General features: G+C 33.1%; 1 protein-coding gene across 1 annotated transcript; it reads left to right on the top strand.

Moving 5' to 3' along the window:
• Nucleotides 1–297: 297 nt before the first annotated feature.
• On the top strand, nucleotides 298–7689 carry LOC133669183 (phytyl ester synthase 1, chloroplastic-like). The gene is made up of 13 exons (XM_062089234.1): nucleotides 298–631; nucleotides 816–867; nucleotides 1406–1461; nucleotides 1975–2133; nucleotides 2249–2353; nucleotides 2583–2689; nucleotides 3007–3128; nucleotides 3439–3547; nucleotides 4442–4575; nucleotides 5210–5579; nucleotides 6487–6600; nucleotides 6836–6921; nucleotides 7306–7689. The coding sequence occupies exons 1-13, from the start codon at nucleotides 298–300 to the stop codon at nucleotides 7604–7606; spliced, it is 2049 nt and encodes a 682-aa protein (XP_061945218.1). The 3' UTR covers nucleotides 7607–7689.
• Nucleotides 7690–12243: the final 4554 nt, after the last annotated feature.

The following is a 12243-nucleotide window of genomic DNA, read 5'->3' as shown; positions in this document are numbered from 1 at the left end:
GCGTGATTGTTCCATCAATTTAGAGTGTTTTTTTTTAAGCAGTGATCTTGAGTGTATTTTGTCATTGCAACTGAAAATGGTCCACAAGTTAAGTCAGTCGTTGCCTAGTATACTTGAGAAAATGTCCCAAGCAGTTCAATTGGTGAATCTTGAACTTGTATGTGAGAGGGTGTGATTGTTCAACATTCCAAACTTGTTTTGCCTGACCTATTTCCTTTTAACTACAAGTAGTTCTAGGCTGTTCTTTAAGGAATTTGTAAAGACTCAAAGCATTTTCTGCCATTGGCTATACAATCAATGGCATCATTTGTTACATCTGGAATACTGCCCTGTTTTGGTTTAAATTCAGACGTAAAGCCTCGGTTTCAAGCGAGAGTTCAAAGTTCAGCTAGTGTTGCTTTAAAACTTGGCAGGTTGAAGCCTTCAATTGAGGAAAAAAAGTGGGTAAATGATTTTGGTCCAAAAGATCTGGAACCATTGTGGGATGATGGGTATGGGACCAAGACCATAAAGGATTATTTCGATGGAGCCAAGGAGATGATTAGGCCTGATGGTGGCCCGCCCCGGTGGTTTTGCCCCATTGAGTGCGGGCAACCTTTGAAAAGTTCTCCAACTCTTCTGTATTTGCCTGGTAACTACTGCCTTGTTCTGATAGACTTTACGTAATTTTGTTAAAAGTTTTGCAAATCAGAAGCACATATTCATAGATGAACTGGCTTTTAGGTAATGAAAGTTGTTTTTCTCCTTAATGTTTGATTTAATAGGAGTATGGTGTTGATTCAACTGAATGACTCTCTTGCAATTGATGCATGCAGGGGTTGATGGTGTTGGCTTGGGCCTAACTTTGCACCATAAAGCTCTTGGAAAGTAAGTTTTTGTTATGTCTACCTCTATAAAGGGCGGGAAAAAAAATTCTAGCTATTTTAACTTCATTGCTTATAATTAATAAGAACTGAACTCAACTAAGCCTCAATCTCAAACTCGTTTGTCAGAGTCTTTCCTCCATGGAAACCTGTTTTAGTGCAATTGAATCATTTTTCTGGCTCTTTAAAGGGGTAGGGCTTCTCCAATGTTCATTTTTCGTACCTGTTTGAACTGCTTCAGAGTTATGGCATTCATATTTTGTATTGAAGGCAGTCAATTGCATGTTTATATCTTTGTACATGTATGATGTACAGCTACGGTCAGATAAGCCATCAAGATGTCAATTCAAGATTGTTTGCTGTGTTTTCACCTCATTTGTGGAATTTGTGTATCCATGTGTGGTTTCTGGCATTGTGTCGAAACTGTTTCTCATACACCAATGTTTCAAAAACTAGTTGCTAATCACTGTTCTTTCAGTTCTGTTATTTCATATCAGTTAATTAGATAAATGATTTCTACCTTGAAACTTTGGCAAATGCAGGGCATTTGAAGTACTATGCCTTCATATTCCAGTGTATGATCGAACGCCATTTGAAGGTCTTAGCCTTCCAGAACTTCTAGATTCATCAGAGCATTTTCTTGAATTATTTATTTAGTGATTCATTTCTGTCCACAATTCAGAAAAATGGCATTTTGAGCTGAAGTTATCCATAATAGTATGATTATTCATGTGAGAGTACTATTAGCTTTTCATTGGTGAAACTAAATTCTTTTATAAACCTCTGATGAATGCTAATTTTCAATAATTCATCTACAATGATGCTAATTGTAGCACTCTCCCATGGTGATCATGCTGGAATAGGTGATAGAGTTTGAAAGGTTGATGAGTGGTGACTGTTGAGCAAAACCTATTCCAAAATGGATAATCAAATAAGATAAACTAACTAAATAAAGTTTTTATGGACCTGTAACCATTTCAATTGCTTCTGCTCTAAGAAATGGCATGCGTGACCTTCAACAATTTTTTGCCAGGACATGCATTGGCAAAGCTCCTTTATTAATAAAACATTATTATTTATCAATAACGTAACAGGATCTTATGACATGAAGGGCTGGTGAAATTTGTCGAAGAAACTGTGAGGCTCGAGCATGCTCGTAATCCTAATAAGCCAATTTACCTAGTGGGGGAATCCATTGGAGGATGTCTAGCAATTGCTGTTGCTGCTCGTAATCCTAAAGTTGACCTTGTAGTAATATTAGCCAATCCAGGTCTGTTTCCAGATATGCAGTAACTTCTTTGTCTCTCGTTCTTGAACTTTAATCCCTTGACATTTTGTTGATCTTATCTGTGAGGTAGTCTGAAATTTTATCCTTTTGTTTATAGCTACCTCATTTGGCAGGTCAAAGCTGCAGCCCTTTCTCCCTATTTTGGAGGCCGCGCCTAATCAGTTGCATAATGGGTTCCTGTGTCTTCTTAGCCTTCTTACAGGTACATGAATGATTTCCTACCCAGATTTGTAGATAAACTGATTGGTTGGTAGTTTCTTTGCTTTTCTTTGTAAAGTTTCATGGATCTCTTTGCTCTGTTTATATTATTTACCAACATAATCATGACTCCTTTTCCAACTGTTCTGCCACTAGGAAGTGACTTTCTGCACTTTCAAATTGCTTTGTTAGTGCCTTTAGTGTTGCTAATTTTTTCTATTTCTTGACATCAGGTAATCCAGTTAAGATGGCAATGGTCGGTGTTGAAGATAGGCTTCCTTCTAGATTAAAAATCGGAAAACTGTATCAGAATCTCATGGCTTTGCTACATAATCTTTCTGTAAGAAACGATCTGAGCGATGTCTAGCCTTTGTGCTCCTGATCACTTTCTTTTTTAATTGTTTTGGTTTGGTCTTATTCAGCGTTCGTTTCTTTCTTTTCTTCTCTTTTCTTTCTTTTGAGAGGAACTCATTCTTCATTCTTTATTTCCTATTCATGTATTATGCTTTAATATTAGATTATAATAGTCCAATATAATGCACAGAATCAAGATTTTGCTATGCTGTGCGGATCTAGCACTTCTATTCAAATTAGTCAATATATGCTCCATAACCTTTAATGAAGATATTAATTAGATGCACTATTGTTTATTTTCAGGTTGTGGCTGACATCATTCCAAAGGACACTCTTGTCTGGAAGATGAAGCTGCTTAGGTCAGCTGCTGATTATGCTAACACCTGTCTTCATAATGTGAAAGCTGAAGTGTTGCTACTTGCCAGGTCTATATTCTTAGTTTGCTTTCTATAGTTTTTTGCACAATTTACTGCTGCCCCTTTTTGGATGTCTATGGTTATTTTGAAAATGTCTATGGATCTGTCTGTGGTGGTTACTGTTCATAATCACCATTCATTTACGTATATACTGTTCATTAAGTTTAAAAGGTTTTGTGGGGCTGCAGCTCCCTACAGTCCCCACCATGTCCGGCTATGTTCTCATGCCCGATTTTTGTTGAGGTTCTGTATTCGAGCTGCTTTTTGAATCTGTAAATGTTGACGAAATATTATGATTGATATTATATTTATGTTGTAGTGAGAAGGATCGCCTGCTTCCTAGCAGAGATGAAGCTCTACGTCTTAAAAGTTTGTTACAGAATTGCACAGTTCGTAACTTCAAGGGCAACGGACATGCCATTTTACTGGTATGTGAGAATAAATTGGTGATCTGTGCTTGTGTGTGAATGCTTGTGCAAGGTTTCGTAATTGTTGCATGTAGCTTCTTAATTCTATCTGAGATCTTTAAAATCAGATGAGCTCCTGGTTACATAAAAGATTTTAATGCCTTGTTGATTTGATGGTGCGCACAACCAATTTCTGTGTATGTGTAGAATTCATATGTTTTATACATTTCTTCTGTGATCTCATAAAGACAAGGTTAAATTCTGAAACAAAAATTCTAAAAATTGAGATCAAAGGCAAGATGTAGCTCATTTATGCTGTTGCTATTAATTAGTAGTGTTCTGTCAAATCTTCATTTGATTCCATCAAACAATTTTATATATTCTGATAAGCCATCACATGATATAGAATATTTTCTGGAACCAGTAAGCAGAAACAGTGACCTTCTAGGTAACCTGAACTCAGTGAGAGGAACTCCAGCAACAACTTAAACATAGACTGTATTGCTGATGAAAACATCTAGAACCAAGCTATGAGGTAAGTGAGAGATGACCTCCACACATTTTGGTTTCTCAAGGAGTGTAGACAAAATCTGTTGATAGGAACATCTTGGATAACAAAGATAGAACCAAAAAGCCCTGAGAGAATTTCCACGGTCAGCCTGCACTGTCTTTAAGCCACCTGATGACATTTGTCGATTAAGACTCCATGAAAGATAGAGGAACCCCTAGGGGCTAGGGCTTTGGTTATATAGAAGGCCTTTGATGCTTTTCACTCCTTTTCTTGTCTCGTATGTTAGACTACAAGCATCTGTTGTTCCAAATCAAGCTTCCATTCTTTGATGCTATTATACTGAGATTACAAATTTATAACTGGTCTTTTGCTTGTTTTTTTTTTTTTTCCCTGTAATGGCACAGGAAGATGGTGTTGGTTTGCTCACTGCTATTAAAGGTACTAGTAAATACCGTCGTTCAAAGCGGATTGATTTTGTCTCAGACTATCTGCCACCTAGCACTTCAGAATTCAAATCGTTCTTTGAAGAAGCATATGGGTAATTGAGCTGAGCAAATCTTCATGCATTGTTTCTTAATCGACACTTCTTGCTATGAACTTGTTCTTTCTTCGACAAAGATAAGACTTATGTCCACCCTCAGATAGAGACCATAGGGACTTGACCGAGCATTCATCTGGTCAATTATACAGTAGCTAGACAGTCTTAATAACTTGGGAAAAAAATCGTTATTTGTGAATGTTAAACGTGTTGATTTTCTCAGCTGATCTTTTCTAACATTCAGTCAGCTGTTTTCTCTGTAAAGATCTCTTACTGACCTCCTCTTGCTGTTTCCTCTGTATAGTTTTAAGTCTCCATGCCTCTATCTTCCTCTTCAACCTTGGTTCTCATTGCTTTCATAAAGATTTGGTTACTGCGAGAAACTTGTTTGATTGGAATCTTGAAATTCGATCTGCAAATTATATTCTGCTATCATTGAGACTTATGTTTGATCGTCAAATATGGAGTGGGTTGACTCTATAAAGGACGACATTGTTGTAAAGCCCCAGTTTAATTCTCTAAGTTTGGGCATTGTATACGTTCTAGCCTGTCCAGCTTATTTCCAGTTTCAATTTCTATCATGAGTTTTCTGATAACGAAATCAAGCTGGTGTTACAATTGCATGAAACATCAGGTTACTGCTTTATGCTGCTGGTTCCACCATGTTTTCAACTCTGGAAGATGGGAAGATAGTGAAAGGTCTTGCTGGGGTTCCAAACGAAGGTCCTGTCTTATTAGTTGGTTACCACATGCTGATGGCATTTGACATTTACCCCCTTGGCGAAGGATTCTTAAGAGAGAAGAATATTATGGTTCGTGGTTTAGGGCATCCCGACCTATTTACAGGAAAGCTGGAGGATTCGTCTAATGAATTTGCTTATGCTGATTGGATTAGAGTAATGGGAACGGTAGCTGGCACCGCTAGCAATCTTTTCAAATTGCTGTCAACAAAATCACATGTGGTTCTTTATCCTGGAGGGGCTCGAGAGTCTCTGCATAACAAGGTATGCCAAGGTCCGCCTGTTCATTAAGTTTTCTTTGGAAAAGACATTTTCTTAAATTTTCTTTTCAAATATCTGCTAGATTTCATTGTTCAAAAGAGAAGACATATAACGGCTGAAACTTTGATAATTATGTAAACATTTACACCACCATATCGCAGCTATGGTTAGTGGACCTGTAGTTCATCACCTCATGCATGCATGGTAACTTGAGATCTTGCCGCAATTAATCTTCATGATTTCAACCTCACCACCATCATTATCATCACCTCCACTGTCACCTCAAGCAGTGTCCAGGCTGCTTTGGTCATTGAAAACACCAATCACCACTGTCATTGTCACCCCACCATTTTGCCTATCGTACTTTTCTTGGAACACCGGCTCAATTGAGATCATTACTTTTGTGCTTGCCTCATCGCCACCATTGCCATAGGAGGCATTTTTTTCCCAACCTTATAGTGGTGCGAACATCACCACAAACACTACCTATTTCACATGATATAAACATCACAAAATTTCCCTGATTGTTTTAAAAAAAATTCGATTTTTGAGTAACTACTAAGAAAAGGAATGCAACTATCTTGGTTGTTGATTTTTTGGTCAAGACATAGACTCTTCATCTCTTACTAGTTTGACCTCAGTTGCAGTTTTAGCTATTGGAGTTGATGAATAAAGTAGTGAGGTTTAACTGAGTTTCACAGCAGGCACTGCATAATCATACCATGCATAAATTCAAGTCTTTCACCGATCCAAATTTTGTTCCATGTAATCAACTTCTTTCTGGTATTAGCATTTATGCATTTTGACCTGTATTCTACTCATTTCTAAAGAGCAATACAAGTTATTGTGGCCTTTCTACTGCTTTTTCAATAGTTTGGTTGCTCTCAGTTACATTTTGATTCTGCTCCAGGGTGAGGAATACAAGTTATTTTGGCCTGATCAACAAGAATTTGTGAGAACAGCAGCGAGGTTTGGAGCCACAATTGTACCATTTGGAACTGTAGGAGAAGATGATTTAACACATGTAAGCTTGTGCTTTCTTTCTTTTCCAAAAACTTCATATGTTTTAGTTCTAGATCCTGTTTCTGATGGTCCAAATATTTTTTTCTTGTTCGGTGTAAAAACTTTGCTAACTCCTGAAATGTGCATCCTCTTTCTTTGCTGTCTCCTTTTCATAGTCTACAATCAAAGTTTTAGGTTCGTTGTGACTTCTACTTTTCTTTTCCTTTTCTTTTTAATTCTGTTTTTGATTGTGGCAGCTGGTTCTGGATTATCATGACATGATGAAAATCCCTATAGTTAGCGACTATATCAGAGAGGTTAACAGTAAAGCTACAAGAATAAGGTGATTACTCTCCACGCAACAACATTTACCTGCTTCTTCCCATTAGAACGTTATATTGTTAAATGCCTCTTGGTGGATAATTCATTCAGGTCCCCTGATTTCCATATGTTCCTCTTCAAGATCTATATATGCAATGATTCCTTTGAGATGTCATGCTGCTATAATGTGCACCTTTCTTGCAATAGTATAACATAAAACAATTCTTTGGTGATTGTGATGGTTTTTTGACGTGATATCATAGTCGTTATTGACCGAAGAGGTGATAAGTTCAAATCCCACCATCTCGTTCTACTTGATAAAAGGGTCTCTGCAGGTTTCATGGTAAAAGGGTCTCTGCAGGTTTCAAGCCATGAGCACATTGACATGCATGGTTTTTCTTTACAGGGACAACAGCAAAGGAGAGGTAGCCAACCAACAAGTGTACATCCCGGGGGTTTTGCCTAAGCTACCGGGTCGGTTTTATTATCTATTCGGGAAGCCCATAAAAACGAAGGGAATGGAAGACATGCTGAGAGACAGAGAAAATGCAAACCAGTTATACTTGCACGTAAAATCTGAAGTTGAAAACAACATTGCATATCTGCTGAAGAAAAGAGAGGAGGATCCTTACAGGAGTCTCATTAACAGAACAATATACCAGGCATTACATTCTCCTTCGAGTAATGTCCCTACGTTTGATCCTTGAGCAGGATTATTCATGGGGTCAAAAGAGGAGGAGCTTCACTTTGACTGATCTATAGTTTATAACTTTTCAGTGTAAAACCTATAATTCTCACAAAGTTTCCATAAAACCTTTTATTGCTCAATAGGAAACTTACATTAATTTAACAGTTTGATGATATTAGATGTTGTTTATTATATTTTTCTATGATCAAATGCCATTTTTAGAATATAAATTCTTCCATGCAATCATACCTATTCTCATCAATTAAGTTCTAATTTATCTTATAGAATTTAGTTTTTGGTGAAAAAACAATTAACGAAAGCTTGGAGACGAAGGTAAAAGGTTATGTGGGTGTGATAAGGCAGGACATGTCATATTCGTGGCGTTCTTTACTGTCTGGAGGTGGAAGAGAGGATGAGAGCTGCGGATCTGCGGGGAAGAAGAAGAGTTGCAGGTTTATAAAAACCCTCCAAGATTGCCTCTTGGTCCCAACTCTACCAGTGCAATGTGCCACACAATATTAGTTAAATTAGATTCTTCCTTTCTTTTTCCATATATGTTTCAAGTATTTCTGTGAAGGCAAAAATAGTTTTTTGATCCTTTTAGTATGAGAATATCAAAATTATTCACAAATATTTTTTAAAAAAATATTAAATTAATATTTTTATAGTTAAAAAACATTTTCAATTCTAGTATTAAGAATTAAATGATTTGCTCATCTAGATATCGATCACAATCACATGGCATTGTTTTTAATATATATATATATATATATAGAGTCACATGGGATTGTTTAGTCACGTGGGATTGTTTTTCCAAATAGTTATATAATGGGATCTACTTTATAGAAATATATAGATAAATACTAGGTAGAAATATTTTTATTATTTTATTATTTTTTATAGGTTTTTATAAGTAATTAATAAATTATTAATTATTAATATTATAATTAATAAAAACTCTAAAACATGCAGGAAAAATATAGTATACCCCAACACATTTTAGTATTCATGAAATGATATGTCCGCGCGCTGCCGCGGGCTTATAAAACAAATGTACTTAATAGCGTTATAATTATGAACCAACGCTAGATAAGTAATAGAAATTAAAGGTATGATGGAGCAAATATTTCATGACGAAAAAAAAAGTTGTGTTGGTGATTAAAAACTTAGAGACTGAACAAAATAATTTATAGCAATTTACCGTATTTTGTGAGGAAAAATACAGTACTTTCGCCACATGATTTAACTTTTCAGTTAATAAAAAGAAAAAAAATTACAAAACTAAATTCTCTACCAACTTTTCTTATTTTCTTTTTCGATTTCATCGTTTAGCAATAGTTTTTTTTGTTACTTTTATTTTTTATCTTTATTTTATTTATTGCTATTTTTTTGTCTTCTTTTAATTTATTTTTTATTTCAATTTCATCTCTAATCATTTGGTTTAGTTTGATTTTTATATATCAAATCTAGTCCTAATGTTTTTATTTTTTTTTCTTGTACTAATTGAATTGTTTTTCAATTTTATCCCTGATATTTTATTTTAATTTATTTTTATGTCGAATTTAGTCCTCATTCTTTTTATCGATATTTAATTTGTTTAGGGTCTTTTTTTATAGTATGTTTTTTTCATTTCATCTCTCAATATTTTTTTATGAAAGATTTTTCTTTTTTTTTCTTCTGCAGGGTTAGTCGACACCTCATGACCAAGATCATAAGTTTTAAAGGTCGACAAGAGTTGACTTTGAGTTTTTTTTAAGGTTCTTCTATAAAATTAATTTTTTTTTCAGTTTTATTTTTCAACATTTGATTTTTTTAGAATTGGTCTTTGTATCTTTTTTTTGTAGGGTTATCTCGAGCTTATGTCGAAGGTCACAAGGTTAACGGGTTAAACCTTGTTGACTAAGATCTTTTTTATTTATTTATTTATTTTTAGTTTCATCACTCAACATATATTTAATGAAAATTGTGCTTTGTTATTTTTTTAGATTTTCCTTCTATGCATCGGTCCCTGCGTTATGACAATGATCACGAGTTTTATAGGTTCACACGAGTTGAATTGATTTTTTGGTCTTTTTTTAAATTAATGTTTTTTTAATTTTATCTTTTAACATTTAATTTTTTTGAAATTAATCTTCATGTTTTTTTTCCACTTTCATTTTACATTTAATTTTTTTATGATTAGAAAAACCCTACGTATTTAATTTTTTTTAAAAAAAAAAAACAACCTTCTACAAATCGCAGCACCATAACTAGTTATTACTAAGTTAGGCAGGGATTATTATACAATAATATTTGGCTACATATTTTGGAATTTAAGGAATGGAAATCAAGCTCAATTCTAATAGAAAACACTAAACTATGAAAGATTCACTCTACTCAAAAATATTTTCACTCCATTTTACTGTATCAATTTTATTTTTTTATTTTAATTCTCAAACCTTCTTTTTATCTATAGTAATTTATTTTTTTTTAGCTAAATTGAAATCTAATTGCTAAGAGTACGAGGGATATCTAGAAACAACTCAATTAATAAAAATCAAATAAACATTTTTCATGAGGAATTTGATTTAAGCAAGAAATAGCACTGAAACCGACATCAGCAGCATCGTGCCGTCCTAGAATTGAGCAACTACAGAAAGAACTGCTAGCGCAATGACAGCCGTAATAACAGTCACAGCCTCATTTCCTAGACCGAACACGCCGTCGTCTCTGGAGCTCACTCTCACGTTCTTGGACTTGCCTGCTTCCCTGGAGTGCACACCACCCCCTTCAAGAACAAAAAAATTATATATATATATATATATATATATATATATCAGTAAATATCTTGATGATATAATGTTTGTTTTTGTATTTTTAAATTATTTTGATTTATCAGTGTTAAAATTTAATTAAAAAAATATTAATTCAGATTTAAAAATTTAAACTTTATCTTGTCCTTTCCTCGGGAAAATCTATTGTAAGATTGCCTCTTGAGCATATCTCTACCATTGCTATCAATGTGCACTGTAATATAATATTTACTTCAATTGGATTCCTAACGTAAGCACGTTGCTCATTCCTTCTTTTTTTAATATCTGCTTTTGATTTTTAAGTGCAAATATTTTTTAATATCTGCTTTTTATAAAAAAAATTTATGGTATTTTTAATGCCCGTTTGTTATTGTGTTTTGGGTTCTTTTCAAAAATATTTTTTAATATCTGCTTTTTATAAAAATAAAAAACAAATACTTTTTGGTATTTTTAATGCCTGTTTGTTATTGTGTTTTGGGTTCTTTTTAAAAATATTTTTTTTGTTTAAAAACACATTAAAATATTTTTAAAAAAATTATTAAAAAACACTAAATAAATATTAATTTTTAAATATAATTTAAAAAAAATCAAAACATGGCTCTAGATTATAGATATTTAAAAATATCAAATCAATAAAAACAAATTCAAATATTAGTCTCAACACGTTACCAAACCCCAATCATTGCTTTGACAAACCGGTAAATGTTAGGAATCAAATGATTTGCTTAGCTCTATATTACAGTAGGGTGGCATTGTTTTTAAAACATATATTATAAACAAATAAATTATTTTGTATAATATGACGTAATAATTAGGTCCATAATTCGAATGTCATTGGGTGGCACGTGAGGAAGTAAAACCTGTTGTCCGAAAACAAATTTTTTCCCCACGTCGGCACCTCATTAATTTAAAATAAATTTAGGACAAAAAAAATATATAGGCGGAGTGGTGGGAAAATAAAAATACTACACTGTCACTGTCCTTTGTGACAGCCATACCATTGGTCTTCTGGAACTTCTTTTAAACAGCTGTTCTACTTTATTATCCAAAGTTTATAGATTAAATAATATGTCGATTAAATAATAAATTAAATAAAACACGTATTTAAAAAATTGTATTACGAATATAGAAAATAGACGCACCTGCGTTATACAAGTGTATAATATTTTTAATTTTAAGTATATTTAATGGTATCGTAGTTAATAAGAAAATTTATAAAATTCGTGATTTTATATAGACATGTGAATATTACATAATATTTTTTTATTCTTCAAAGAATTAACTAGCAACCAACTTGGAATATCAAGAATTATTAAAGTCCGAGGCCTTGCTAAGTCAAATAATTAGACCGGATGGATGGAAATCTATGCTATGAATATATATATATATATATATATATATATATATATATATATATATATATATATATATATATATGCCTAAGCATTTCCGATTCTTAAATAAAAAATAAAATCAGTTTACTGGTCAAATCAAACCATTTGATATTCTATCCGAGAAATAATAATAATAGTATATATATCAAATAATATATACTTCATACAACAAATAAATCGATGTTTCTTTTTTTATTCAATAATTCAGGATATTTTTGGATTATTTTGTACACTGATAAATAATATTTTTTTAAAAATAATTTTAAAGCTATATGTTGTCAGTTCGATGTATTTAAAGAAATTAGTATGTTTGGCACGGATTATATGCATATGAAAAAATTGTTAAAATCAACTCTAATAAAATGAAAAGAAAATCAAGAGTTTAAAATACAATCAAATACTAGGAAGAAATAAAACTAAAATAAACTATATTTATTTTAATACACACTCAATACAATACAAATAGGCTG

This window comes from Populus nigra, chromosome 12 (assembly GCF_951802175.1).
Source record: "Populus nigra chromosome 12, ddPopNigr1.1, whole genome shotgun sequence".
NCBI classification, from domain to species: Eukaryota; Viridiplantae; Streptophyta; class Magnoliopsida; order Malpighiales; family Salicaceae; genus Populus; species Populus nigra.
Note: the sequence above shows the minus strand (reverse complement) of the source record. Positions and strands in the feature narration are given on the sequence as shown.

Coding starts and splice junctions, on each gene's coding strand:
- LOC133669183 (XM_062089234.1), top strand. CDS start 298: ATGGCATCATTTGTTACATCTGGAATACTGCCCTGTTTTGGTTTAAAT. Junction 868..1,405: donor CACCATAAAGCTCTTGGAAA/GTAAGTTTTTGT, acceptor TGGCAAATGCAG/GGCATTTGAAGTACTATGCC. Junction 3,548..4,441: donor ACGGACATGCCATTTTACTG/GTATGTGAGAAT, acceptor GTAATGGCACAG/GAAGATGGTGTTGGTTTGCT.